This window comes from Numenius arquata, chromosome Z (genome assembly GCF_964106895.1).
Source record: "Numenius arquata chromosome Z, bNumArq3.hap1.1, whole genome shotgun sequence".
NCBI lineage: Eukaryota > Metazoa > Chordata > Aves > Charadriiformes > Scolopacidae > Numenius > Numenius arquata.
The window spans coordinates 84,415,604-84,442,646 of record NC_133616.1 but is presented as its reverse complement, the minus strand read 5'-3'; the positions used below and the strand labels follow the sequence as shown (position 1 = coordinate 84,442,646).

General features: G+C 42.2%; 1 protein-coding gene across 1 annotated transcript in view; it reads left to right on the top strand.

Moving 5' to 3' along the window:
- Positions 1-24,822, top strand: part of SKIC3 (SKI3 subunit of superkiller complex) — a 57,416-nt gene extending 32,594 nt beyond the window's left edge. Inside the window, exons 27-41 of the mRNA XM_074165961.1 lie at positions 2,559-2,652; positions 3,209-3,286; positions 4,328-4,452; positions 5,306-5,429; positions 7,680-7,898; positions 9,105-9,177; positions 9,660-9,713; positions 9,825-9,936; positions 11,188-11,316; positions 11,912-12,033; positions 14,418-14,576; positions 17,236-17,388; positions 20,110-20,240; positions 21,857-21,980; positions 23,459-24,822. Of these exons, the coding sequence (XP_074022062.1) occupies positions 2,559-2,652; positions 3,209-3,286; positions 4,328-4,452; positions 5,306-5,429; positions 7,680-7,898; positions 9,105-9,177; positions 9,660-9,713; positions 9,825-9,936; positions 11,188-11,316; positions 11,912-12,033; positions 14,418-14,576; positions 17,236-17,388; positions 20,110-20,240; positions 21,857-21,980; positions 23,459-23,536 (1,775 nt within the window). The 3' untranslated portion in view covers positions 23,537-24,822. The remainder of the gene's footprint in view (positions 1-2,558; positions 2,653-3,208; positions 3,287-4,327; positions 4,453-5,305; positions 5,430-7,679; positions 7,899-9,104; positions 9,178-9,659; positions 9,714-9,824; positions 9,937-11,187; positions 11,317-11,911; positions 12,034-14,417; positions 14,577-17,235; positions 17,389-20,109; positions 20,241-21,856; positions 21,981-23,458) is intronic.
- The last annotated feature ends 2,221 nt before the right edge of the window (positions 24,823-27,043 follow it).

Below are 27,043 nucleotides of genomic sequence, written 5' to 3'. Positions count from 1 at the left end.
GTTGCTCAGAGCCCTGTCCAACTTGGCCTGGAATGTTTCCAGGGATGAGGCATCTCCTACTTCTCTGGGCAACCTGGGCCAGTGTCTCACCACCCTCAGAGTCAAGAATTCCTTCCTTCTATCTAGCCTAAATCTCCCCTTTTTCAGTTTAAAGCCATTACCCCTTGTCCTATTGCTACAGACCCTGCTAAAAGGTCCCTCCCCATCTTTTTTATAAGCTGCCTTTAAGTACTGAAAGGCTGCTATAAGGTCTCCCTGGAGCCTTCTCCAGGCTGAACCCCCCCAACTCTCTCAGCCTGTCCTCCCAGCATCTCCGTGGCCTCCTCTGGGCCCACTCCAACAGCTCCGTGTCCTTCTGATGTTGGTGGCCCCAGATCTGGAGGCAGCACTGGGCGGTGTCTCCCCAGAGCTGAGCAGAGGGGCAGAATCCCCCCCTCGCCCTGCTGGCCATGCTGCTAGGGGTGCAGCCCAGGATGCAGAAGGCTTTCTGAGCTACCAGCACACATTGCCAGTGAATGTTGAGCTTCTTGTCCACCAGTACCCCCAAGTCCTTCTCCTCAGGGCTGCCCTCCAACCCTTCATCTCCTGCCTGTGCTGATACCAGGGGTTGCCCCAACCCAGGTGCAGGACCCTGCTCTTGGTCCTGTTGAACCTCATGAGGTTCATACAGGTCCACTTTTTGAGCCCATCCAGGTCCCTCTGGATGGCATCCCGTCCCTCTGGCATGTCAACCATTCCACTCAGCTTGGTGTCATTGGCAAACTTGCTGAGGGTGCACTTCATCCCACTGTCCATGTCACTGATGAAGATATTGCATAGTGCTGTCCTTGAGGGACACCACTTGTCAGAGATCTCCATCTGGACGTTGAGCTGTTGACCACTACCCTCTGGATGTGACTATCTAACCAATTCCTCATCCACTGAACAGTCCATCCATCAAATCTGTATTGCTCCAATTTAGAGAGAAGGATGTTGTGGTGGACTGTGTCAAAGGTGTGACAGAAGTCCAGGTGGATGACATCCATGGCTCTTCCCTTTTCCACTGCTGTAGTCGCTCCATCGTGGAAGGCCACTAGACAGGTCAGGCAGGACTTGCCCTTGGTGAAGCCATGCTGGCTGTCTCAGATCACCTCCCTGTCCTCCATGTGCCTTAGCAGAGCTTCTGGGAGGAGCTGTTCTATGGTATTCCCAGGCACACAGGTGAGGCTGACAGGTAACTAGTTCCCAGGATGCTGCTTTCTACCCTTTTTAAAAATGGATGCAATGCTCCCCATTTTCCAGGTGTTTCACCTGACTGCCATGACTTTTCAAATATCGTGGAGAGTGAGTGGCTGGGCAGCTATGTCAGCCAGTTCCCTTGGGACTCTGGGACATAAGTTGTCAGGTCCCATAGGCTTCTGTATGTTCAGTTTCCTCAGGTGGTTGCTTTCCCAGTCCCTGCCTTATGGTCCATCCACTGGAGAGGTGTGAGGAGAGAGGTTGCCAGTAAAGACTGAGGCAAAAACGTTGTTGAGTCCCTCAGCCTTCTCCTTGTCCACTGTTACCAGTTTGCCATTTTTGCTCATCGTGGGGAGTGCGCTTTCTTTGACCTTCTTTTTCTGGCTGATGTACCTGTAAAAGCCCTTCTTATTCTTATTCTTCTTTGTGTCCCTTGCCAAGTTCAGCTTCAGCTGCACCTTGGTCTTACTGACCTCATCCCTACACAACTGGGCAGTGTCCCTATGCTCTTCCCAGGATACCTGTCCCTGCTTCCACTGCCTATGCAGTTCTTTCTTGCCCTTCAGTTTGACCAGCAGGTCCTGACTTAGCCATGCCGGGGTCTTCCCTTCCTTCCCTCCTGATTCCTTACACCTGGGGATCGAGAGCTCTTCCGCTCTAAGAAAAGCATCCTTAAAGCTCTGCCAGCTCTGTTCTGCTCCCATGTCCCCGAGGGCAGTTTCCCTATTGACTAACTCCTTGAACAGTCCTGACGCTGAGTTTTGAGAGCTGCAAAATAAGGTGCAAGCACTTAAAATGACATTAATGTGAGACTATTTCTTTGTCCGTGAAATCCCTATTCTTAAACAGATTGTGGGAGGGGCCTACATGATCTTTCCTTGTCTGGGAAAAAAGGTTAGAAGACTGAGGGGAGGTGACAGCTCACAAATCTGTGCTTTAGCTACTGACGACCTTTTCAAAGTTGTAGTATTAAAAATAAACTAAGATTCCACCAATATTTCAGTAGAGTCAATACAAGATGAATATTTTCCTATTTCACTACAAAAAAATCAAATTACTGCAGGCTGAAAAACTTAAAATATATTGAGTGCATTAATGCTGTGTCATAAGACTGGAAACGTTTTTGAGCCGACCTGATGTCATGTTGTGGGTCTTCCTGCTGCTCCTCCATGTGCCTGCAGCCTGTCAAAATGATTCCAGTGAGCGACTGGCAGAAGCAGTTGGCAGAGTGTTCTGCGTATACGGGCAGACTGCGCATCAAGGAAGCAACGTTTTCCTAATGCTTTTTCGCAGCTCTTTCTGATGGCGTTCTCCTGCATTTGTCAATTCTGATTTTCTAGAAAGGAATCCAGACGACGCATCTGCTTTCTCAATGCTTGGTTATTTGAACGAGTGTCTGGATCTGAAAAGGCAGGCGGCAGATGCCTATGGGAGGTAAACTATACACCCTGAGAAGTTCGCTGAGAGAAGCTCCTTGACCTTTTTTCCAGTTGAAAAATTTAAGGGTTTTTCTTTTCCTTTAGTAAACCTTACTTTCTCAGTTCAACTCAGCGTACTGCAAGGGGAGGTGTGGGGATGTTCTTGTATCAAATTTGGAAATGCAGAACACACAGCTGGAGAAGTAATGGCCTTCCAAGGCTTGTGTGTCTCACCAGGACATTTAAATCTCACAGAGTGAATTAGTTAAGTTAAATTTTGAGTGTTGGTAAGCTTGGGTTTAGTTTTGGTCTCTACCCCGTTCTAATTAACAGAGGTGGTTGGTCTTTTGGTTTTTTTTCTTCCCTCTTTTCCAATGGTAGGGGGAGGTGGCGAAGGAAACTGTTTGGTGAACATGTTTGCTCATGCATTAAAACAGGAAAATAGGCTCTGTGCTTAATTGGCATGGAAAAGCTTCAGCACAAAACATTTGTCCATTATGCTCTGAGAACTATTTTCCAAATATGCAAGTTATAGTCAGATGGCAATTATTCTTAATTGCGGTTATTTTCAGGGCCGCTTCATTGCTGAAGAACTCTGAGGATACTGAGCAATACAACATGGCAATGCAAAACTATGGCAGGACACTGTGGTAAGTGTTTGTCGACAGATTTTCCCGATCTCTAACTTCAGTTTTGGATGTAGTGAATGCAGTGGTGCACAACATGGGTGAGGCTGAAAGGTGGTTGCTTAAAATAATCTATTAAACATCATTCTTAATTGTAGACAAGTTTGACTGAACTTTGATTGTGCTCCAGAAATGGGTAGTGTGTTTAAAAAAATAAAATAAAAATCAGATTGCAAGGAATTGCTATATGTTTTCACAGTTTATAACACATCGGTGGTTTCCTCATCCTTAGTTCCCTTCGCAATTCCCTTCTGGTTCTCAGGGAATGCAGGACACAAGCCTTCTCCAACAAAGACTTTCAAATTTCTCTTTGATATGAGGTAGCTCAGTCTCTGCCAATGAGATACTTGTCAGCTCTCTAGGGAAAGTTCATATAGTCTGAAGTTTCTGTACATGGCACTGGAACTTACAGGCTGTGATAATATGATAATACATTCTTTAACTTCAGGGAAGGTTCTAGAAGCAACTCTTCAGTTTCGCATAGTCTCACATCCAGGCTGTATGCGTGGTGATTCCCCTGTGCAACTTACACAAGAGCAAAGCTCCAGTAACTAATAGCTAGTTCTAATAAACTCAATACTGTATAATTTCTTCCATAGAGGTCTTAGAAGAAGAATGCTGTATCTCTGCCTGTTTGTGCACTTGCCTGTCTGTGTACACGCATACTTTGATTTGCTTTTTTTCATACTTCCCCTTTGCTATTTTCTCCCACTGTGTTGTGTTTGACCATTAGGTGACATCCTTACATACAGCTCTCATGCAGATGGGGAGGATTTTTCCCTATCAATTGTTCTTCACTCAACAGATAGTTGGAGAGAGTAACTGCTGTAACAGGAGGAGGATGGGCATATTGCACATTCCTGTCCTAATCTTGCTTTTTTCCAGGTGTCTGCTTACAACTGCTGTGGAAAAGAGGATGCTGGTCCGCAGGGACAGCTTATCTGAATCACAGCAGCTGTTATCCTCCTGCATCCTTCATACCAGTGACTGTTTGTGTTTTTGCAGTGCCATTGGTCAGTGTGATAAGGCCATCGAGGTTTACACGTCAATGTCCCTAAGCGAGTTTGATGGCATTGTGGGGATAGCATTGGCCTACTTCAAGAAAGGACTCTTAGAGGAAAGCATGAAAGGTAAGTGTCTGCCGAATGCAGAGCATTATGGGGCACTTCTCTTGAGATTAATTTTAACAAAATGTATTTGTCTGACCAACCTAGCTGTAGTTCAGTTTATTTCACTCCTGCAGTCCTAATGCATAAGTACAAATTCCACAACTATTTTAATCATTAGGCTGTTCAGCAGGTGCTAGAACTATCCAAACGTGCAAAGGGAACCTACATTTCTTCATGTGTTTAATTCTTGCAATTAAGCTGTTGTGCTCTTGGTTTCCCTTGTTCTCAAATAAATTACTTTCCTGGAAAAATCAGTTCTTGGTAGGAGATTAATGTGTTGTTCAAAGCACTTTATCTTTAGTGATACTTGTAAGTCCTGTATTGTTGTGTTCTGGACTGCTAAGATGTGAGACTTCACCAAGAGGGATACTGAACTGTCAGTGTAGGGCTGTAAACGCTCACAAAGGAGCAGCCAGCTCAGCATTTTAAATAACTCTTAGTTTTTAATTGGGGTGACGTGTGCCCATCTGAAGCACTATTTCATACATAAACTATCGCAGGGGAATATTTATACTGTGTTCTTTCAGGCTTTTTCTGGGTATCCCAATACTGCTTTTCAGTTTTCTTTCCACTTACTACATAATAAACAACTGGGCTCTAAACAGTCCTGTAAATTTGGCGTTTCCTAGCATACAGTTATTTTCAAAGTCTTAGCCAACTCTTTTTGTCTTCTGCCTGTGATTTGATGTGTGAAAACACAGTGAACCTGAAACCAAAGTGCCTCTGTGTGTTCTAATATCATTCCTTTCTAGAGGCTTTATAAGTGTTGTTGTTTTTTCTCCTACTTCAATTCTGAATCTTGAATTTTTGCCAGCCTACGAAAAAGCCTTGTCTGTAGCTGAGTCTGAACAAGATAAAGCGCATATCCTGACTGCCTTGGCAATAATAGAATATAAACAGAATAAAGTGGATGCTGCAAAGACACTGCTGTTTAAATGGTGAGTGGAGGGAATAATACTCAGTGTATGATGATTTATTGTACTGCTGAATCCTCAAGTTTACTTTTTTGGGCATCTCAGGTGGATATTTTCGTGTTGCAGAGTAAAAGTGAGAGTGGATGCAGTGTTCTTTTAAGCTTATTCATGTGATATATCTATTTTGTTTTATGGCCTATGTCTTCCATATTCTTAAAGCAGTATGGAGTGGAAGGGTTAGTGTGCTGGGCAGTTTGGATGTCTAATGTCCTTGAATGGTAGTTTTGATGGGTTTATTTTTTAAGAGTATATTAATCTGTAGTTGTCCCAAGCACTGCGCAATGTTTTGGCTTTTTAGCTGTAAGAAATCTGGATGACTGATGATATCAGTTTCAGTTTAAATAGTCAGAAATCTCCAGAACATTTGTGTTCCAAGCATCATAGACAAGGACAATCTTGTAGCTTCCCCATGAAAAGAAACATATCTGTATCCGTTCACTTAAGTCATGAATGTCTTTTTTTTTTTTTTTCCCAGAGCTGTGGAGGCTAAAAGCCCATGGGTTGTTGTTAGTCTCCTGGTAGCCATGGATTAAGAGCTGATACCTCAGCCTCTCAGGACCAACCCTCTGTCAGTAGAGAAGTCCTGTAGTGTCTGAACAGTCTCCATCTTGCCAGCAAACCCCTGAAGTTACTGAAATAGCGAAGGTCCATGACCTAGTACACTCTTAAATCCTGAGTAAATGACAATTAGCTAGGAACCTGCTATTGCCTACTTCCTATTAATCACTGCAGGCTTCTATTTCTGTCATAAACATCAGCAATGAGAGTTTTCTAGATGATGTTAGTTCTTTGTGTTTAAAGAAAAAAAAAAAAGCAGTAAATGGTTTAGGAAAGTAACACTACAGTGAATATGTCTAGATCTGAATTGGAAGCACAGTGCTGCAAAGGTGGATTTTCGTAATAAGAACAAAAATGGCGCATTCCAGTCCAATAGACAGATGTCTTTATTGCCTGGAATTCATGCTAGATGACTTAAAGAGCCTGAAAAGGACCTTGAACAAGAAGCTGCCTTTCTTCTTTTCTCACAGCAGCTTGGCACAGAGATTTTTAGCAGCAAGTATGTCTTTATAGCTAATATATAGCTAATCCCACTTCTTACTTGTCCAAGGGCAGCACCTTTGCACCAGACAATGTAGAGCTGGCTATTCAAGCTTGTGTTTAGCAGGTGCTAGGGACTGAAAACAAAACATAGAATCAAAAGTTTACATTCTTGTCTTTTTTTTGAAGGCAAAAGTAATCATTAGAAGCTTGATTAGGAGCCCTTTGTCACCTGATAATGAAGTGCTGCTTACTTTCACTTCTGTAGTTATGCTCAGGACGTGACAGTGAAGTGACTCCAAATTACTGCTGCCATGCCCTGTTTTTTGTTTGCCTCCATTCAGTCTGTATTGCAATTTACTGAATTGCCTTTATTGTAAGAACACCTCCAACTAGTGCTTCAGTGAAAGACTTCGATTCTGGTTGTACTGAGCTCACTATTTTCACCAGAGTTGAAGATCAAGGGATTAGCTTAAGAGTTCTCCACCTTTACTAGAAGAATATACTGAAAAAAACCAGTAAGTGTATGTAGTAGGTCTCCAATAAATCTTGGAATACTATTGATAGGAGGTTAAACTGCCTCTCATAATGAAATGAGGGGAACAGTGCACCTAATAGTGGTGCTGAAAACTAGGTGGTGGAAAGTGTGCTCAAAGTACCTAACGCGGGAACAAATCTTGGAGTAAACCAAGGCATAATTTCTCAAAACATCCCCATTCTCAGAAAGAGCTGTTCTATGCAGCAGGCTCATTTCTGGCTTTTTCCTTCCTGCATTTCTGTTGTAAAGCTGTGAATAGGCACACTACAACTCTGGTTTGATACCAGTTAGGAGTACAAATGTCTTCAAGAAGAGAAAATATTTGTTAGTGTTAGGTATTGTCTCTTACCGTTCTTTTTATAGATGCTGAAGGACAATTGATGAGTCATAGACCTGCCAAGTAGTTACACATTATAAGCTTGAGTTCTGAAATGGCACATAAACACTGCTGGTTTCCATATCCTGAGACTCGGGGATGCTGATCCAGCTTGATCCATGATCCCACAGTAGAGGCTGTTAATTGCGTATACCATATGTGATATATAAGAGCAAGAGGACTCAGAAGTAACTACAATGTTAACAGTAAGTTTAATTTGCACTCCAAAATAGCGTCTCCTTCCCTCCCTCTGATCCAACAGCTCATTAAAGGAGCCAAGTACGGAAAGTCTGAAGGCTTTGTGCACGCTGGGACTGGTGAAGCGGGATGCTACGCTTGCAACAGCAGCCCTGAAAGAGTTACTGAAGCATGAAAAAGGGGACGATGGGATTTATGAGAGGTGCCTTATTGCATCCGCTGTTTATGCATTGCAAGGTAGAAACGTGCAGGTCCAGAGAGAAGTCTCCAAAGCAATACACAGGTATGCGTTTTGTCTTTCTTTAGAGGTTGTCATGTAAACGTATTGCTTTGATTACATTGAATAGTAAGCAAACTTCTGTTCACTTGTAGTATTCTTCTAAAAAAAAATATTTTTTTTTCTAAATGTGAAGTGTTCACTTAAGGTTGTAGCATCAGCCAACAGAAGCTTGTTTTCTGATTTATGGCATCAAATGGCAGAAGTTTCGAGGCTTGTTTGCGGTTTTCTGGTTTTGTTTTGGTGGCTTCTTTGGTAGTTAGATCAGTTCTCTGTTCTGTGAAAGGATTTTTCATCATATGTAGCAGAATCTTCAACCTAGAAAAGTCTCTAGGGCTCATATTTAATATTTAACAGCCTCTGAAGCTGTTCATTCTGTTAGCTAAACATCTGCGTTTAAATGTGTTCTGGCCTCAGCGTTCTAGAAAGAGGGAACTTTATTCGATGCCCTTAAGCAATACCCATAGTCTTCCCAAGTGTTTTTGGAAACTATTCTTTATGCAAATCGTTTTTCTCCAGCTGCAATTAAAATTCCTTGTTCTTCACAGTATGAGGACAAGACCTGTACTCCTGAGGTTTATTTTTCTTCCCAGGAGAATTGCATCCTTACAAGGAAAGGCTCAAAGAGCTGAGGCTCTTTAGCCTGGAGAAGAGAAGGCTGAGGGGAGACCTTATCTATGTTTACAAGTACCTAAAGGGTGGGTTGAAGGAGGATGGAGCCGGACTCTTTTCAGTGGTTCCCAGCAATAGGACGAGGGGCAACGGGCACAAGCTGGAACATGGGAAGTTCCATTCAAATATGAGGAGAAACTTCTTCATGGTGAGGGTGCCAGAGCCCTGGAACAGGCTGCCCAGGGAGGTTGTGGAGTCCCCTTCTCTGGAGATCTTCAAGCCCCGCCTGGATGCAGTCCTGAGTGATGTGCTCTGGGCAACCCTGCTTTAGCAGGGGAGTTGGACTGGGTGATCTCTAGAGGTCCCTTCCAACTCTGACAGTTCTGTGATATTGTACACTTTATTTCTTTAGCCAGCCATATAACTTCAGTTTTGTGTTGTTTGTGTTAAATTGCTATCCACTTCTATTTTCAACCATGCTGGGTTGTTTTCTTAATAGAAGAAGACCCATTTGGGATTTATAGCAACTGTCTGCCAAGTCATACGGGACCAGGTTCATATCTAAACCAGAAGATTCTAATATCCTTGTTCTTTTTCCAGTTACCCTGGTAATCCTGCCCTCTGGTCTCTTCTGTCTCGAGTGGTTCCACTGTATGCCTCACAAAAGGCAAAAGTAAGTGTATTACAATATTTTGTTTAGTTTTATACATAAGGATGTGAATATATAAATACATATTAGGATTTATGTGTGTTGAATGTGGTTAATCTGCTCAGTTTCACTTTTCGCATTAGCCAGTAGTTCCTTGATGCTTTTATGCTTAATATTAGCTCTTCTCCAAATAAATTAGCTCTTCTCTCTTAATTTATGTCAATTATGTAAACAGAAATAGCACCTGAAAAGAAACCCCTTTTCTACATGGGGCTAAAACTAAAAACACAACATATGGATGAGCTCTAATCTCTTCCTTGATGTCTCTTCCTAATTCTTTCTAAAGAAAACCTTCTGTAGGCCTAGAAAAGATCTCATTGTGCAAACTTTGTGTTTCTGATTAACAAAGATAAAAAAGATCTTGGTATTACATTTTGTATAAAATCCCTTAATTAATCAGTCATATATCCAACTCTTTTTTTTTTTTTTTTTTTTTAATCTTACAGGGGGGAGCTGTGGCAGGAGATGTCGCACACGTACTTGATGTAAACCGTGGAAAGGTTTGGCTTTCTTAAAATGCATGCTTCATAATTCCATAAACAATCCTAAAATTAATTCCATCTAATCACTTATGGAAGGGACCTAATGCTATATTTTGTTCTGTCTTATAGGAAGTCCTGCTCAATATTGCAGTTAATCAGTTGGCAGCGGGATGTCATATGTTAGAAGATGAGAAAAACAATCCCTTGAAAAATATTCAGAAGGCAATCCACCTCTGTCCAGGTTACTCCTCTTCTCAAACACAGTAGTGATTATTTTTACGCATCAGAAACAAAATTACTGTGCTAACAAAAATAATAACTTACTTTTTCTTGGGTTGTTTTGTTGTTTCCTGGGTTGTTTTGTTGTTTTGTATGTTTTGGGGAGAACACTTAGAGTTGAAATCTTAACTGTCATTCCAAGTCTAGACATAGGGAATAAAACCAGACAAGAAGAAAAACGTTGCTGAGTGTTAAGGCTTGCTCTGAAAACTTGGGCAATTTATTAATCCCTCAGCAGTAGAAGAGATAAGTATTATTTTGTATATTAGACAAAAAAGAAAAATACATGTTCCCTCAGGGTCGGTGTGCTACACCAAGCACAAGAGATTTATTCATCTAGCTTGAGAAATTGGACTGGAAATGTTCTGCTACAATATGCTGGTTATAAACTACAGGCGACTGTCCACCTATTGCTAAATGGTGATCTTTATTAAATGTATGAAGTGCAAATCTAGTGGGGTTTTCAAGTGCTAATTTGCACCTTGTTTCTTTAGTAATTTTGCTCTCATGCCTTAGTGTAGCTGCAAGTTTAAAATTTCAATTACTTTCCTACAGGTACATGCCAGACTATGACTGCTATTCAGAAGCAGTATGCTTTACATTTTACTGCATTAGATCTTCAAGCTTTGTTTCATTTTACTGGCAAAATTCATTATCTTTTGGGACGAAAATTTTCCCGTTCAGGACAGGGACCACTCTTCCAAGTCATGGTTGCTTGGTGAGGGAAAAGCTGACACCAGAATTATCTGACACTGGAATTAGGCACCCATCGCTGCGATTTTCATGCTAGTGATCAGAAAAGACCGAATCTGTGTGACTGAAAGCTGTGGGTGGCACCTTGGGATCTTTTCTGCCGCTGTTACACAGCACTAACTGATTGTCAAGTTTAATCGGTGCAGTCAGAAGTAAACTCGCAGCTTCAGGTTAGCACACCAGTGGAAAAATACATTACTTGGCTTTAGAAACAGCATCTTCATCTTACTGTACTACTTAGAATCTTACTGCTTAGAGGCAAATAATTATCAGCTGCCTTGGGCTGAGCTGACGTAAGGGTCTGATTGAATTACTTTTCCTTGTTCTTGCAATCTTTTATTTACAGCGTGTAGTTCCATTGATGGCGATGTTTTTATGTGTAATCTGCTAACAACCATTCTAAATGAACTACCAGCATATTTAGAGTGGGCATGAGTTGCCTTTAACCATTCTTTTCTAGATAATCCTGTTGCCTGGGCAGTGCTAATGGCAGCCTGTCATGCTGAAAACACTGTTGTCTGTCTAAATAACACCCAGCCAAAGCGAACGGATCTGGAGATGACACTTGTATCTACAGTTTCAGCCAAAAGTAAGCTATACAAGTTCTGTAGTTTAAAAAAGGTAAAATAAAATTGAAATGCTCTAAGCTTGGAGTACTCCTCTGAATTTCAGAAACTTGCAAATAAGCTGAGAATTGCTTAGTTGTGGTTTGAGCTGTAACTGTATTTTATCACATAAAAATGCTAAATGCTAATGCACAGCTAGGGTTATTTGCTTAATGCTTTCCCATCCAAAGCCTCAAATGCTTTTTTTAAAATAATACTTCTGAACTCTGATGCCTAAATGGATGGATGGATATGTTACAGGAACACTGCGTACAAGGGAAGGCTAAAGCCATCTTGAATTCTCTAACTTTTCTAGTAGAGGGATAACCTCAGCCTCAGTCTTGCTCAATGTCCATAGTGTTTGAAACAGAGGATTAAAATTCTCTGTTTGATTGATTGTTTTCAAACAATTAACTCCAATGGTGTATTCTTTTGTCCCCTCTTGCTTTAAATTTTACCATCTTTTAATGTTCCTACTAATGAAAGAAGTCCTAACAGGTGTCCCTTTCCAGATCTAGAGCATGTGACATGGTATGGCACTACAGCACATACAGTAATCTGTTTTATCTGTTTTTGCAGCTGGAGAAAATAACCTTCCACATAATTATATCCGGACTCTTGAAGACTGGTGTCTGTGTCAAGCTATTACCAGTCTAGAGGAGACTGGCAAACTCTCAGAAGCTGAAGCTCTTTGTACCAAGGTATGATGGCATTGTAGAGGCAGATTACAGTAGAATTGTACAGAAATCATGATTTGTGTGCACTTTACGAAAAGCTAATCTTGGGATGAGCAACTGTCTGTTCCATCAGAGCTACAAGATACAATAGTTGTTGGCATTTTCCCCCCTCCCCAAGATACTTACTCTGTTTGCAACACCAAATAGTTTAATAGTTGAAACAGTGTATGACATGACAAAGCAAGGTCTGCCATTCCTGCCTTTATTCATTAACCTAGTGCTAAGCAAAACATTACAGAAATTTGAGGCAAGAAGTCCAGGTAGGAAGCTTGCAGAGGACTTAAATGTCTTCTGCTTTGTTGCATTGGTACTCCATTTCGGAGCCACAGGTGGATGCTACAGGTTTAATTATTAAGAAGAAAAGTCTTGAAACAACACAGTTGTGGAAGGGGAATGAGGTGCTAATAAGCCTCAAGTGTGTGCATCCTTGTGTGTTTCATGTGTTCATGAAGGGAAGACTTGGCAAAAGATAAGCAGAAAAACAATTGGACTCAGCAGCACATGTCCCTAACTTTCATTAAGGAAAATGGCTAATCCATGCAAATGTGCTCTTTGCTCATGGCTTTTCTGTACTAACGGGGAAGGGAGTTTAAAAATAAAACCATAATAAATCCCACAATAAAAACCACCACCAACAACAAAAAAACCCAGATTCCGTGAACATGCTGGTTTTCTAGGGGGAAGAACTTTGTCTCTTTGTTTGGTGAGGAGGTGTGTTCCTTTTCTGGCCAGCATATCTACTGACCTGTCTTATATTAACAAGGATCAGAGATTTCTAGACATACAAGGTGGTATCTGGGCATTGGTAAGGTTATGGTGGGATTTGTTTGTTTTTTGTTAGATAAATAGCCTGGGGAGAGCACAGTCAGTGACTGCAATTTGTGAAGAAACAAGTTACCACCCTCTGGTACCACAAACTCTCACTGACAGTTTTGGACCCCAGGATTCTCAGAAAGCAATATAACTGGGTGTGAGAAGTCAGGCACTGCAGTCGCTCAATTTGAGACAGGCAACATGATTCCAGACTTACTAATTGGGGGAAATTGCAGCAAATACTAACAGCTACTATTGTGTTTCAGAAAGTCTTTCCATGTCTGTGCATTCTTTGCAAAGCAGCAGCTTGTTAAGGACCCACAGACAACAGACTTTATTTTATAAAAAAGTGGGTGAAAAGTACAAGTGTTGGTTCTTAGAACAAATCTGGTTTGAGTTATAATACTTGAAAGTATTGTGATTTGAACAGGTAAAATAACATGTCGTGTGACTTGCAGAAGCTCTATATGCTCCACCCTAGAAGGATAGAGCAACACATAGACGGTTTTCTGTCTTTGCTTTTTTTGCATGAGTTTGTTCCGAAAAACACTCTACAGGTATCTGCTTTTATTGAACAGGAGATGTTTAGTTCCAGCAAGAATAAAGCACCTTAGCTGGGAGAACTGAAATTGCTTGGAACATGCTCAAGGTCACTTTTTGCTACAGGACAGGTTTTTGCTTCCATTAGCCCAAAACTTGGGAAGCCAAAGGAGAGCTAGAGGTCTGCCCTTTACCTGTCTGTCTTTCAGAAACCTCTAAGGGTAGGACAGGTAAGTATGTAGGATAGAATTCAAATGTATTTTGAGGATGTATTCACTGAAAATGTATTTACTGTGTCCAGTTCTGGGCTCCCCAGTTTCAGAAGGACAGGGAACTGCTGGAGAGGGTACAGCAGAGGGCTACAAAGATGATGAGGGGCCTGGAGCGTCTCTCTGCTGAGGAAAGGCTGAGGGACTTGGGTCTGTTCAGCCTGGAGAAGAGAAGACTGAGGGGGGATCTGATCAACGCCTATAAACACTCAAAGGGTGGGTGTCAGGAGGATGGGGCCGGTCTTTTTTCAGTGGTGCCCGGGGATAGGACAAGGGGCAACGGGCACGAACTTGAACATAAGAAGTTCCATCTCAACATGAGGAGGAACTTCTTTGCTGTGAGGGTGTCAGAGCCCTGGAAGAGGCTGCCCAGAGAGGTGGTGGAGTCTCCTTCTCTGGAGACATTCAAACCTGCCTGGACACGTTCCCGTGGGACCTGCTCCGGGTGACCCTGCCCTGGCAGGGGGTTGGACTGGATGATCTCCAGAGGTCCCTTCCAACCCCAGATCATTCTGTGATTCTGTGACAGAAAAAATGTTACTATTTTCACATGTCAATTTCTGGAGCTCCTTTGTGCAGAGCAGGAGGAAAATGCCATGTTGGAAGCATCCAGAGAGTGCTTGCAATGCTGCTTTCTGTAAAGAGCAAAATGGAAGCATCAAAGTATCTTCTGATATTTGGAAATGATAATTCTGATAATCATGTTGAGCCTTCTTTTGGTTTTAGGGTTTAAAAAGCTGCCCCGAGCACCCAGCTCTGTTTTTGTTGTTGAGACAAATTCAGTGCAAGCAGCTGTTGCAGACTCACAAAGAACTTCCAGACAATGTCCTGGAGGAGCTTCGCAAGACAGTCATGGCCAGCTCGACTTCAGTTACAGCCTGGCAGGTAGGTGTGACCTGCTTGTGTTGCTCCCAGCAGAGTACGCACTATACGTGGGTGAGAGTTTGCTTCACTGTTTGTTTTTATTGTCAGACAGTGACAGAAAAAACAGCTTACATTCCATTTGTTATAAAGTTGTAACATTATGCTAATCTTCTTTAATAGTTGAAATAATAAGGAGTGTTCATAAGAGCAAGCAGGCATGGAGGCAGAATTACAACTTGAGATAAACCACTGGCACCCGTATCTTTAGGGATCTGTGAGCAGAAACCAGTGAAATATTTCGTAGCCCATAAGAATAGATGGAAGTAAACAGTTTCCTAATGTAGTAATATATAATTCCTTATTCGGAGTCTGAAAACCTGAATAAGTCTTTTTCTCCATGATCTGACGTCAGGTGTCACCGTTCCTTTCCATAAGCTGAGTCTGCAGGGAAGAGAAATCACTCCCAGTAACGTTGTTCGCTCACTCCCTTCCATGGCATCACTAGAGATCATTTTTAGTTCAGTGTGAAGGTGCTATAACTTGCTTCATATGCTGCTTCTGTGAGACAGCCTGAGAAGCCTGTCTCACACATGCCAAGGGATCTTTCTGGTGATGCAGCACACTTATTTATTTATTTCCTAACTGTTGCTGTTAGTTACGGTTAACTTGTCTTCCTTTACCAGTGTTAGCAGCACGTTGTTTAGAAAAGCCCCATGAACTTTGAGTCCATTCTGTAGTTCTGTAGGATTTATGGTGCTCCCTCTGCCTGCTGCAAAAAATAAAGTCCTGTTTATGGTGAGATGCAGTAGATTTCATTCTTAGAAAATCAGTGCATGGCTGTTTAGAGATTATTATCTCGCCTGTTACAAGGCTGCAGATCCTCTTCCCTGCTGCGATGTCTGAGTTTCATTTGTGGAAAGGTGCTTTTTGATGCATTTTTCTTTGGCTTCTGAGGCTTCAACTTTCTGAACTGTAGAACTCATTCAGATTGGATTTGCAAAATACGGGGCCATGCAAGACATGGTTGTATCCTGTTTCGGTAAAATATTTTGAAAATGGAATTAGGGTTTATGTATATTCTTCACGCATCACTTGCATAGCCAAGCGTCATCTTGCTTACAAGCAGGGAGAAATGAACTGAAAGTGTGTGTGGTTTGAGGGGGTGAAGAGTTGTTTGGGTTCTTTAAATCCAGGCCACAGAAAAGATAGCTCTGAGGAAGATCCTTTCAGTCTTCAATTAAAGAAGATATTTTTCAGGGCTTGGATAGCATTCTGAAAAAGCCTGGCTGCTGTATCTGCTCCTAATGGATAGATCTATGCTTTTATGTTTTCTGGCTCTAGACTTCCTAGGAGTTTGATAAATGTTTTGTCTTACTCAGCTGTCGTGATGCCTTACGGTTTTACTAAGTTAAAGGGGCCATTAACTTTGCTTTTTGCTTAAGTTTTTGTCTTATTTGTTTTGCAAGACTTAGGAGTGCTGCTGAGCTCCTGATCTGATGGCTGTTCTTCTTTTTATGCTGTGGCTTTACCAGGAAAGTAGAGAAAAGCTGATCAGGCAGAGCCACCATTGTGCCTTTGCGTGAAGGCTCTCTTCTCCTTCACATCTGGAGTGCTAGGTATCTTCAGCAGCAAAGAACTGAGGCCAAAGAAAGCTTTTTTTTTTTTTTTTCTGCATATGAATGGATGTTCTACTTCACAAAGCAGTCCTGCAGCTTGATGTCAAGGATGCACAATCTCACTGGCGCTGATAAGTGCTTTCTCGTGTGTCTCTTCTTAATGATATATAACTTCTGTCCATCAGAAAGAGTTACAGATTTTGCCCCTTCTAACACCAGGCACTCTTTGGCTAGCTTAAAAGCAAGGGAATTGGGGTTTTTTTAATGTTTCTTTGTTTACTTGGTGATCCAGCAAAGAATATTTCTCAACGTAGCTTATCATCTTGATGCATATCGTGTATATGTCAGGGATTTGCAAACTTCTGCCTGCATCTGCTTTGAAAAATGTGACATAACTCCTCCCTCTTTAATTCTGTAGTCAGAATCCTTTTCCTTCTCTTCATGAGCAAATCCAGGACATCTTGTGCTGGTGGAGTGGGCAGCAGGAGCATGAAATTCTGCACAGATCCTAGTGGCTACTTCCTTTGCCCATCTGGCTCCTCCAGCTGGAGGTCAGCCCTGCTGGGCTCTGTAGTCCAAGTCTACACCAATCACCTCAGCTCAGGCTCACATCATAATGTCTTTCATGTTCTTGGCATTACTCAGATGGGCTGGAAAAACCTTTGTTCCAGAGGAAAAAATTATCTTTTCGTCTCTACAGAACTTCTAGAGACAAATGAGGCGCCACACATTGTTCTTCTGGTCCGAAGGGTGACTTTCGCAAAGCTGGTTGTGTTATTTGTTCACCTGTGAGCAGTCCCCAGATTAAGACAGCTATCTAACAGCTGTCCATGGGTGGTCAGGGGAACTCTGGAATAAATTACTGTACTGACATGTACTGCCAGCTCATTTTCCTGCAGAAAACAAGAGTACAGAGTGTTGTTGGAATGAGGGCTGGGCAGGTGGTGGTGTTTTAGCTAATGGTGTGCTGTGGCGCTCTCATAAATTGAACTAAATGATATTACCTAACGGGTGTGTGTTTCGGTGGCTCCATAACTGGTTTTGTTGGATGTTTGTCTTTTCAGTGGCTGGCAAAAGTATATCAGTCCCAAAGGATGATGGTTGGAGCGGAGATGTGTTACAGGAAGAGTCTGCAATTGGCGTCACAGCAGGGCAGCTGGAGTGGGAAGTTGTCCAGCCTGCTCGGCCTCGCTATGCTTGCACTGGAAGCCTGCAAGGTAGGATGATCAAAATTGCAGAACTGCATGATTTAATAGGAGTTCGTGGGGCTTCTGCAGTCTTTAAATGAAGCCCTGCTTAAATGACTGCATCGTATGAATTGCAACTAGAGAATACAATGAGATTGCAAGAGGATGTAGGCTGTTTTTAGAATGTCTGTTCGTAAGAGAGGTTTCTGTGAAATAATCACATAGAGCCACTGCGGACATAAAAAAAGCTAACTTGTTCAGTAAGGCTTATTTCTCTAATAATAGATTCGGTCTGATCATCCAAATTGACGTACCCTGCAAGTCTCTGTTCAGACAACTTCTTTAATAAACATTTTTCCTGCAGTGGTGCATGGAGACTTCAGTCAATTTTCAAATAATTTTATGCTGTATGGTTGTTTCTAGAGATGGTGCCTTGCCTTGAAGCATAAAGACAATCTAAGGGAAGTGTACTTTGTGGTAAAAAGAAAATTATTCTACTCCTTGCACCAAGGGGCCAGGTGAACGTAGCTCAAATTCTTGGCAAGTGTCTCTTCTTTGTAAGCATTGTCATTCTAGAAACTTGAAGTGCACTACCAGACTTCTCTAAAGCCTGGTGTAAAAGGTAGATACTGCTGTGATCTTGGCTAACTCCTTTTCATGTATTTTAACAGATGATTGAGCAAACAGCCGTAACCCAAATCAGGTGAAGGAACCCCAATTATTCTGAATGCTTATGTAAGAAAAGGCAGGCAGTTTTAGCAGGGATAAAGCTGCAAAGCTGTTGCTTCTGGTGGGAAAAGAGAATCCCCATCAGTGTAGGCAAGTTTCTTTGTCACAAGCCATATGCTTCAAGTGGCAGAATTTGTCAAGTGTCAGTTTTTTATTCCCATGATTCTTACAGTTTTCTAGTGGTCTGCTCCCTGTTTCTTGTAGCTCTTCAATATCTCCACAGGTCACAAGATGCCCTCTAGCTTATTTAATACTTCTTCAAATGCTGGCCTGAATTGCCTGAGAATATACAAGACTTTGTTTAAGAATGTAATTAGTACGAAATTGATTATCTCATCTCTGCTTTTTTGCCTGAGCAGAGAAGCTGATCAGTGGATTTCTGTTCCATCTCTCTAATCTGCAGTGGCTTAATGAAATGTGCAAAAGCCTGGTGAAAACCTTGCTCAGATCCAAGAAAGTTCTGTGTTTGAAAATTGCTTGTCTCCCAATTATCTGCCCAAATGAGAATTTGGGCACCCCTTCAGCTACAGTGGTTTGAATGCTCTCTGGACACAATGGGGATAATAAGATTTTTCTTAAGCCAAAAGATACAGGGATTTGTTCAATAGTTGCTCTATTAGGTAATTGGGTACATAGGATGAAAATTTACAAGGTGAAGAGCAAACAAGGGTTTGTGATTAAAACAAGCATTACTAAAACAGGTATGGAAAAAAAGATTGTTTGCATAAACGAGCAAGTGGAATGCTGGCAAGGCTGGTCCTAGAATATTTAGTGTGACTTAGAATCATAGAATCATAGAATCATAGAATCGCTAGAGTTGGAAAGGACCTTAAAGATCATCTAGTTCCAACCCCCCTGCCATGGGCAGGGACACCTCTCACTAGAGCAGGTTGCTTAAAGCCCCATCCAGCCTGGCCTTGAACACTTCCAGGGATGGGGCATCCACAACTTCCCTGGGCAACCTGTTCCAGTGCCTCACCACCCTCACTGTAAAGAATTTCTTCCTTATATCTAATCTAAATCTCTTCTCTTCCAATTTAAAACCATTGCCCCTTGTCCTGTCACCACTCTTCCTGACAAAGAGTCCCTCTTCAGCTCTTCTGTAGGCTCCCTTCAGGTATTGATAGGCTGTTATAAGGTCTCCCCGGAGCCTTCTCTTCTCCAGGCTGAACAACCCCAGCTCTCTCAGTCTGTCTTCATAGGAGAGGTGCTCCATCCCTCTGATCATCCTCGTGGCCCTCCGCTGGACCCGTTCCAACAGGTCCATGTCCTTTCTGTGTTGAGGACTCCAAAGCTGGACACAGTACTCCAGGAGGGGTCTCACGAGCGCAGAGTAGAGGGGCAGAATCACCTCGCGAGACCTGCTGGCCACACTTCTCCTGATGCAGCCCAGGACACGGTTGGCTCTCTGGGCTGCCAGTGCACACTGCCTGCTCATGTTGAGCTTCTCATCCATAAGCACTCCCAAGTCCTTCTCCTCGGGGCTGCTCTCCAGCCATTCTCCACCCAACTTGTATTTGTGCCTGGGGTTGCCACGTCCCAGGTGCAGGACCCTGCACTTGGCTTGGTTGAACTTCATGCAATTTGCACGAGCCCACCTCTCCAGCCTGTCTAGGTCCCTCTGGATGGCATCCCTTCCCTCCAGCGTGTCAACTGCGCCACCGAGCTTGGTGTCATCAGCAAATTTGCTGAGGGTGCACTCTATCCCACTGTCCATGTCACCGACAAAGATGTTAAACAGTACTGGTTTAACACTGTACTTAAACAGTACTGGTTTAACACTGGTTTAAGCACTTCACCAGGCTTTTCTAACCACTGTTTGTTGTTGTTGTTTGTAATTTTGGTTTGCTTTTTTTTTTTTAAGAAATCTCTTTCTAACCTGCCAAATACTTTATATAACTCAGAACAGCTTGAGTTAAACCTACTCTCTAGAGAGCTGTAAACAAAAACTGATTTATACTACATGCTACAATAAAGCCCCTTTTTTTTTTTCTTTTTTTTTTTTTTCTCCTTTTATCATAGGCTAATGTCTCAAATGAACACTGGCCATCCTTGGTTCAGGAGGCAACAACTGAAGCTTTGAAGCTTTCTCCTTGCCCCCTGGCAACTCTCCTGCAAGCACTGCTGCAGTATAACCGCAAAATGGGAGCAAGGTATGCGTGATCTGTTCAGTCTATGTGGAACACACTGTTCAAAAGTGCAGGCGGTCATTATCCCCAGATCTAACTCCAAAAACTAAAAGAAAATTGAAGAGAGGAACTAATTCTTGAAGGGGGGAAAGGGTTAGTAGTGTGGGGAGCAGGAAGCACCAGAATCTGCTTCCTTTTCTCAAAAAACCCATATATGACCTTTATATCAAGAGAAAAAAAGCTGTAAGCTATTTTAATAGCATGTTACCTAAATGAGTTAAGCAGGAAATCTATACATTTCTCAAAGATCTTGTTAAATTGCACACTGGAAGCAAATATCACTACCTTATCTACTGCTGGAATTCATTTTAATCCTAAATTGGGCTCACAGTCAAAGTTGGTGTTTGTTCCCAAACAGCCGGGTGCTCATTGTGGCTTTTTGAGGAAGGGGAGGAGGATTTAGGGGAGGGTGCTTGGAGCCTCCTACTTTGTGAGTTCGGTTATTAAATCTAGTTTGTCTCTTTACAGTATTTTTGGCTGAGCTATGGAATATTCTTGATGGTTTTGCTCAATAATTTCACCTGGTTTTATAGATATTGCCAACAAACTGGCTTACTTTCTCTATGGGCTTTTAAAAAGATGACAGGCAGCCTACTGTGATTGTCACTGTTGTTGATTATAACAAAAATGGGCTGAAAACTTATTTAATCAATTAATATCAGTCTTACAACAATTCCAGATATTAACTTAAGTGAACAGTAAGGTATATCACAAGACGTAATTGCATCTGCCTAAGTGCTTCAAAATCCCTAAACAAGAAATTAATCTTAACTACTAATAGCAAACAAAAAATAGATGTTAAATCACAGCGTACTGGAAAATCACATTTCTTATACAGGACAGAATTCTTGAAACAAGAGCCAAAGCTGATGGAGCACCAGTGAGGGAATGAGACATCCCTAAACTTAAATGCCAGTTTTCACCAGATTTCTTATTTGAAAATGTCTTGGTTAGCTATAGGCTGACATTGTTGAAAGGTAATATCAGCCAAATAGATTTTAGACTTTGTGTAGTACTCTATTCCAATTTCCTTCTCTACTGCAATTTCACATCCTGCCTCTGTGTTTGCAGGAACTGCAGGACCTTTTGCGAGTGCCTGGATTAAATACGTCTGTGTGTAATATTAAATTCTCTTGGGATCATTAAGATTTATTGTAGTACCTGCTTCTTTCAGGTGCACTGTCTTCCAAAAGATCTGTTTCATAGCTCTTAAAAAGGAGAATACCTGAAATCAGAGATTGTGCTGAGTTGACAGCCAGCATGATGTTTATCATATTATAGCAGCAGTCGTAAAATCTGCTGTGTCAATCTAATTTGGGTTAGTTTCTAGTTAAAGCATTAACTTGAGTGTAGTATATTAAGCCTAATTAGTACTGCCACTAACAACGGTGGCAGTACTAATTAGCATTCTAGATGCAACTATAGGAACCAAAGGAATGCACAGCTCTGCTGCCTTGCTCTCTTGGGCGCTATGGAATTAGGGACATTCCTGTTGTTGCTTTCTCCGGGATACTGGTATGTTACATTCCACCTGGTCAGTTGTCTTTGATTTGGATTATATTTTGGTTTTACGCTTCTAGGGAGACTCGTCGAATGTTGGAAAGAGTGGTGTATCAGCCAGGGAATCCAGAAACCATAGCATCAGTGGCACGCTGGTACCTCCTGCAGCACCTGCACGCCAAAGATGATCACGAGCTAATAGAAGTAAGACTTCTATATATACAGACTTCCACTTTATACAGAAATTCAATGTATTTATGTTAAGGATTGTCCTTGCAACCTGGAAGCGGGGTAGAGGGAGGGTAGGGAGGTGCTGGCTCGCCTGCCCCAGAAGTTGCAGTGTTTAAGGATTCTATACTGAAAGAACGTATCTCAATTTTTGAAATTGCATCCAGTTTGTTTGAAAGTCTTCCATTCCTCCATGCAATGCTATTGGAAAACAAACAGTAAAATCTCTCTCTAATCCAAACTGGCAAGAATTCTACTAGTGACTTTGCAGTCGACATGAGGAACCAGTTTGTCACAATTTTACCAGAACATATTAATGCACTAAAAATGTTAATTCCCTTTAGCCTGGCTGGAACAGTGTGGTGTCCTTGACCCAAAAGATCTGAACAGTTGAGTGCTGTACTTAAGATTTTTATTATTTCGGTAATGGTACATTATTTTCAGTACACAGTAGAGGGTACATTAGTTTCCGTTGATAGTATTTCACAAATGGATTTGGTCAAACTCACAAATCCACACAGCTCTTTCATGTGATGCGAGATGGGGGTGGTTCATTTTGGCTGCTAATTGCTACTCAGACTCTGAATGCATTCACCTAATAATCCCCTCACTGGCACGATGAGCTCTTTTGCCCACATTAAAAGCTGTTCCCTGGTGAAATGTTGAATCTGTAACAAAATAGGTTTGGAGGTACTACACATCAGGCAGGCTCAGCGTTGACAAAAATCCATACACAGACATACAGGTTCAAAAAAACCCCACTGGAATTAATGAGTTCAGATGGTCCCTATATGATCTCGTTGCACTTGCTTCTGCAAAGTCATCTGTACTCCACTGGTGAGCACAATAAAAATAGTGGCTAAAGATTTGCCTGATTCTACTTCATGGTTTTCCTTTTTAATACGTATAAAATGATCAGATTTCGAGAGAAGTGCCAGAAGCTTTATGAACATCTGTGAACATTAGGCTGTCATGGGAGCTTTTTTAACTGGTAGAAATGCTGGAAATAGGGGGTGTGGAAAGTAAATCAAAGAGGGTAAATTTAAATGGGGAAGGCAAAAGGATACCTTGGCGGTTTTGTGTAAGTAGCTGCCAAGAGTGCTCCTGTTTGGCAAATTTAGATTTGTACAAATGTACTGGCGGGAGGGAGATGGATCTCATCTATCTCTGCTCGTTTAATTGCCAGCAGGTAACTTACTTGTCAGACTTGGTCTCAGCCTCAAGTGATGCTGCTGCAGCGCATTGCAAGTGGGCACAGGTTTTGCAGGTCACTTGATGGTGGGGGTTTTAGCTGCCTGATGTTTTAAGGAAGCTGCTGTGTACAGTTAAATATGTCCTATCTGGGCTTATGGGAAACTGCGTAGCAGAAATTAAAATGCATTTGAGATTGCCAGTGAAATACTCACAGTAGAATGTTAAATTCTCAGTTTTTTGTTGTTTGCTTTTCTCTGCAGGTGCTTATAGAAAATGCCAAAGCTAATGGAGATGCTAGAGCTCTGGAACTACATGAGAAATTGTCAGCAAGTGCCTAGTATGGACTATCTCAAGTGAAAAATCTCCATTCATGCAACTTAATCAGTCCATTTTACAGGAGTATATGGGGTTTGGGCTTTTTTATCTGTTTGTGTCTGGTTTTGTTTTTGTTGTGGCAACTGCAACTTTGTCTTTAGTTTTACTTTTTCTTGAACAAAAGTAGGTTATTTTCTTGTTGATAATGGGTTCCACCATAGACATACACTTCATTTGGAAGGAAAACTGAATTTTACTATGGCTGTCTCCCTCACTGAAACTTCAGCACTAGTCGCAGTGAAGGGCACTTGTCTGTGTTTGCCCCATGGCCACGCACAGAAGTACAACATTAACTGCACTGGCAGTGATGAAAGGCTTTCTTGGCACGGAATCTTACGAGCTAAGCAGCAGCAAAATTCTCTCCCAGGTATTGCAAAACGTTCGGAGATTTAAAATCTCTGTATTCCTCTGTGTCGTGGTTTCACCCGGCAGCTAAGCACCACGTCGACCCTCGCTCACTCCCCTGAGTTGGGATGGGGGAGAGAATTGGAAGAGTAAAAGTGAGAAAAAACCCTGGCTTGAGATAACAGACAGTTTAATAGGTAGAGCAGAAGCCGCGCACAAGAAAAGCAGAAGGAGGAACCCGCTCCCCGTGGCAGGCGGGGGTTCAGCCATCCCCAGGAAAGCCGGGCTCCATCACTGTAACAGTGACATGGGAAGACAAATGCCATCGTTCCCAATGTCCCCCCACTTCCTTCTTCTACCCCAGCTATATATTCCCAGCGTGGAATGTCAGGGAATGTCCCTGTGCTCAGTTGGGGTCCTGGCTGCATCCCCTCCCAGCTCCCTGTGCCCCCCCAGCTCATTGTGAGGAGCAGAAACGGCCTTGAGAGCTCAGCAACATCCAAACCCACCAGTGCGTTACTGACACCGTTCCCATCCCAAACACAGACCCAGTGCTGCACCCCCTCCATCCCAGCCCAAAACAGAAGCTCTGAGTTACTTTGTTTTGCAGTTGAGACCCAAATCCACTTGGAACTTCATGTGTGCTGTCAGTTCATACTTTTTAAATTTTTTTATATTTTTTTTTTTTTAGCTAATCCTAACCACGGCAGCGTGTCCTCTTGACTGCAGGCTTCAGTAAACATTCCCATCAAGAAAAGCTTGTCATTGTCAGGGACAGGGCTGTATTTATAAATGTATATGACAGGCTCTATTTATGTCTCGGTAATTCTGCTGCTGACTGCTTAATTGGATGAATCATGACAGTGGTTCTTCAACGTGATGTTATTTTGCCTTTATGCACATGAAAATAATAATAAAAAAAAATAATAATAAAGCAACGATTCTAATCTGTTAGTGTTACTCTTGGGGGGGGTTTCAGGCTGTCGACAGGAGTCACGATAGCTGTCTCCTTCCTGCTTCTAAAAGTTTCTTAAAATTATTCTCTTTCTGCCAAAGTCTGATACAGTCCCTTATTGCAGAGGAGAAAGGGCACTTCCAGGGTGCACAGTGCATTGAAAACACACTTGATTTTTGGAACTAGTTCCATTGGACTTACTCCAGCTCGGCATCCTGCTGGCTGTGTGTCATTTAAAGAGGAAAACTTATCTCTGAGGGTTGGGGTTCCTGCTCTGGAGGTGAGTAGAAACCTCTCTGGCAAGAATCCCTTCTTGTCTCCCACACTTTCCTCCTCCCACCCATCTCCATGCAAAACACCTTCCTTAAAAAGAATTTTTTTGGGGGTAAATTTAGCTCGATTGTGGTTCCCTTCACAGTCTGCTGTCACGTCGCCTTGAACTGCCGGTAGCTGCAGATACTAAAAGGGAACGCTGCGGAAGCCGGGCTCGTGACTCTCCAGACGAGCCGTGACTTTTTTTTTCGGCTTGCTGCTATTAAAAGCCCCAGAAAAGTTCTCTCAGCCGGTAGTTCGTATCCTTGCATGTGGTCTTGGGAACTGTGCCTCCTCCTCTGGTGGTGGGAGAGGCACCATCGCACGGTAAGTGCTGCCTGCCCAGGTTGATGCCTTCACCAGAAACACTTCTATGTGAGCCTTATGGTGTTTGGCACTAAACCCTGAGTATCCTCTAACACTAGAGGAGAACGGACAGATAACTAGAGAAACCAGCTACCTAACTGTCAGCTGTGAATATTCAACATTAGGAAAAAAAAAAAATTAAAAATAAATTGCGGTGTTTTTTCTCTTCAGAAGGACCCTGAAGCTACTTTTGCTGTGATCAGTGATGAACGCCTCGAACAAGATAATTATACAGCCCAAAAGTTGTGTTACATGCCCTGCAGGGGGGAAAAAAAAAAAACAAACCAACATCCCACGACGTATCTCTACCACCTACTCGGTGAAAAGTGCTCAGGGAACACAAGTTTAAATCTCAGCTTCTGCAAAACCCAACAGTATCGGGTAAAAACCTTGCTCTCCTCATTTTTTAATGATGTGTAGCCTCCAAGAAACCAGCACTCGGAGGAGGTCTGCTGTAAAAATGTGTGAGTTGGTGCAGGTTCAGACGGGGCTGTATTTTATGCTGCCGTAGAGCTCAGCCTCAGAACGTGGGGTTGTTTGTGGATTTCACTGCGGCTGTGAAGGGAGAAAAACAAATATTCCCCAAATAATTTGTTTTATTATGTTGGTTTATGCTGAAGGCAGAATAGAGTGAGATCTAATCAATTTGGAGGTAGAACTTTTTGCCACTTCAGACATGAAGAGTTTTATATGCTTCTTAAATAGCCTTTTATACAAACATGAGACAGTGGGTTGCTTCTGAGAATATTATTTATTTATTTGGGTCATGCATAATCATCTCATTCTCTGTATTTCCCAAGAATTGCTGAATTGGTTTTCTACTCCAGTTTTGAGGTTGTCTTAAAATTAAGTATCATGAAGTTCAGTGGGTAATCGCCTTACATTAGCCTTGCCTAACCTTAGAGTTTAACAGACACACAGATGTACACTTCTCTCTCCCCAGTACTTTTGTTTGACACCTTTTACATCTAAAGGAAACCTAATTTTTAAATTCATAGCTATAAAACCCTTGAGAACTGTTTTGATGCTGCAGAAGTGCAGCTTTGTGAGGAAAAGTACATCCCTAATCCTGCCATATTCCCAGCTGAATATGGTCCTGGATGCCTAGAATTTAGCTTTCCTTCTCTCCCAGTTAATTTGCTTTCTACTTGATTTAACCAAGGAGCTGACAGTTAAATAACTTTTAAATTTGGTGTTCTCGGGGGAGAGAGGGGTGAATTAGAGTTTGGTCATGGTGTGGAGCAATAAATAGTGAGGTAATTCCTTCGTGCAGTGAAGTCGCTTGAACAATAGCAACATTCCAAGTTTATATTCATGTGATCTGAATTTGTGATTAGGCCCTCGAGCCCTTCTGCTGTAATCGTGCAAATCAGTGCCTGGATAGAGCAATATTTGGTCATGCTGTGCTGCCATGTGAAAGGATGGATGGATGGATAGACATGGATGGATGGGTGAATGGAGAGATGGATGAATGGATGGAGAGATGGACAGA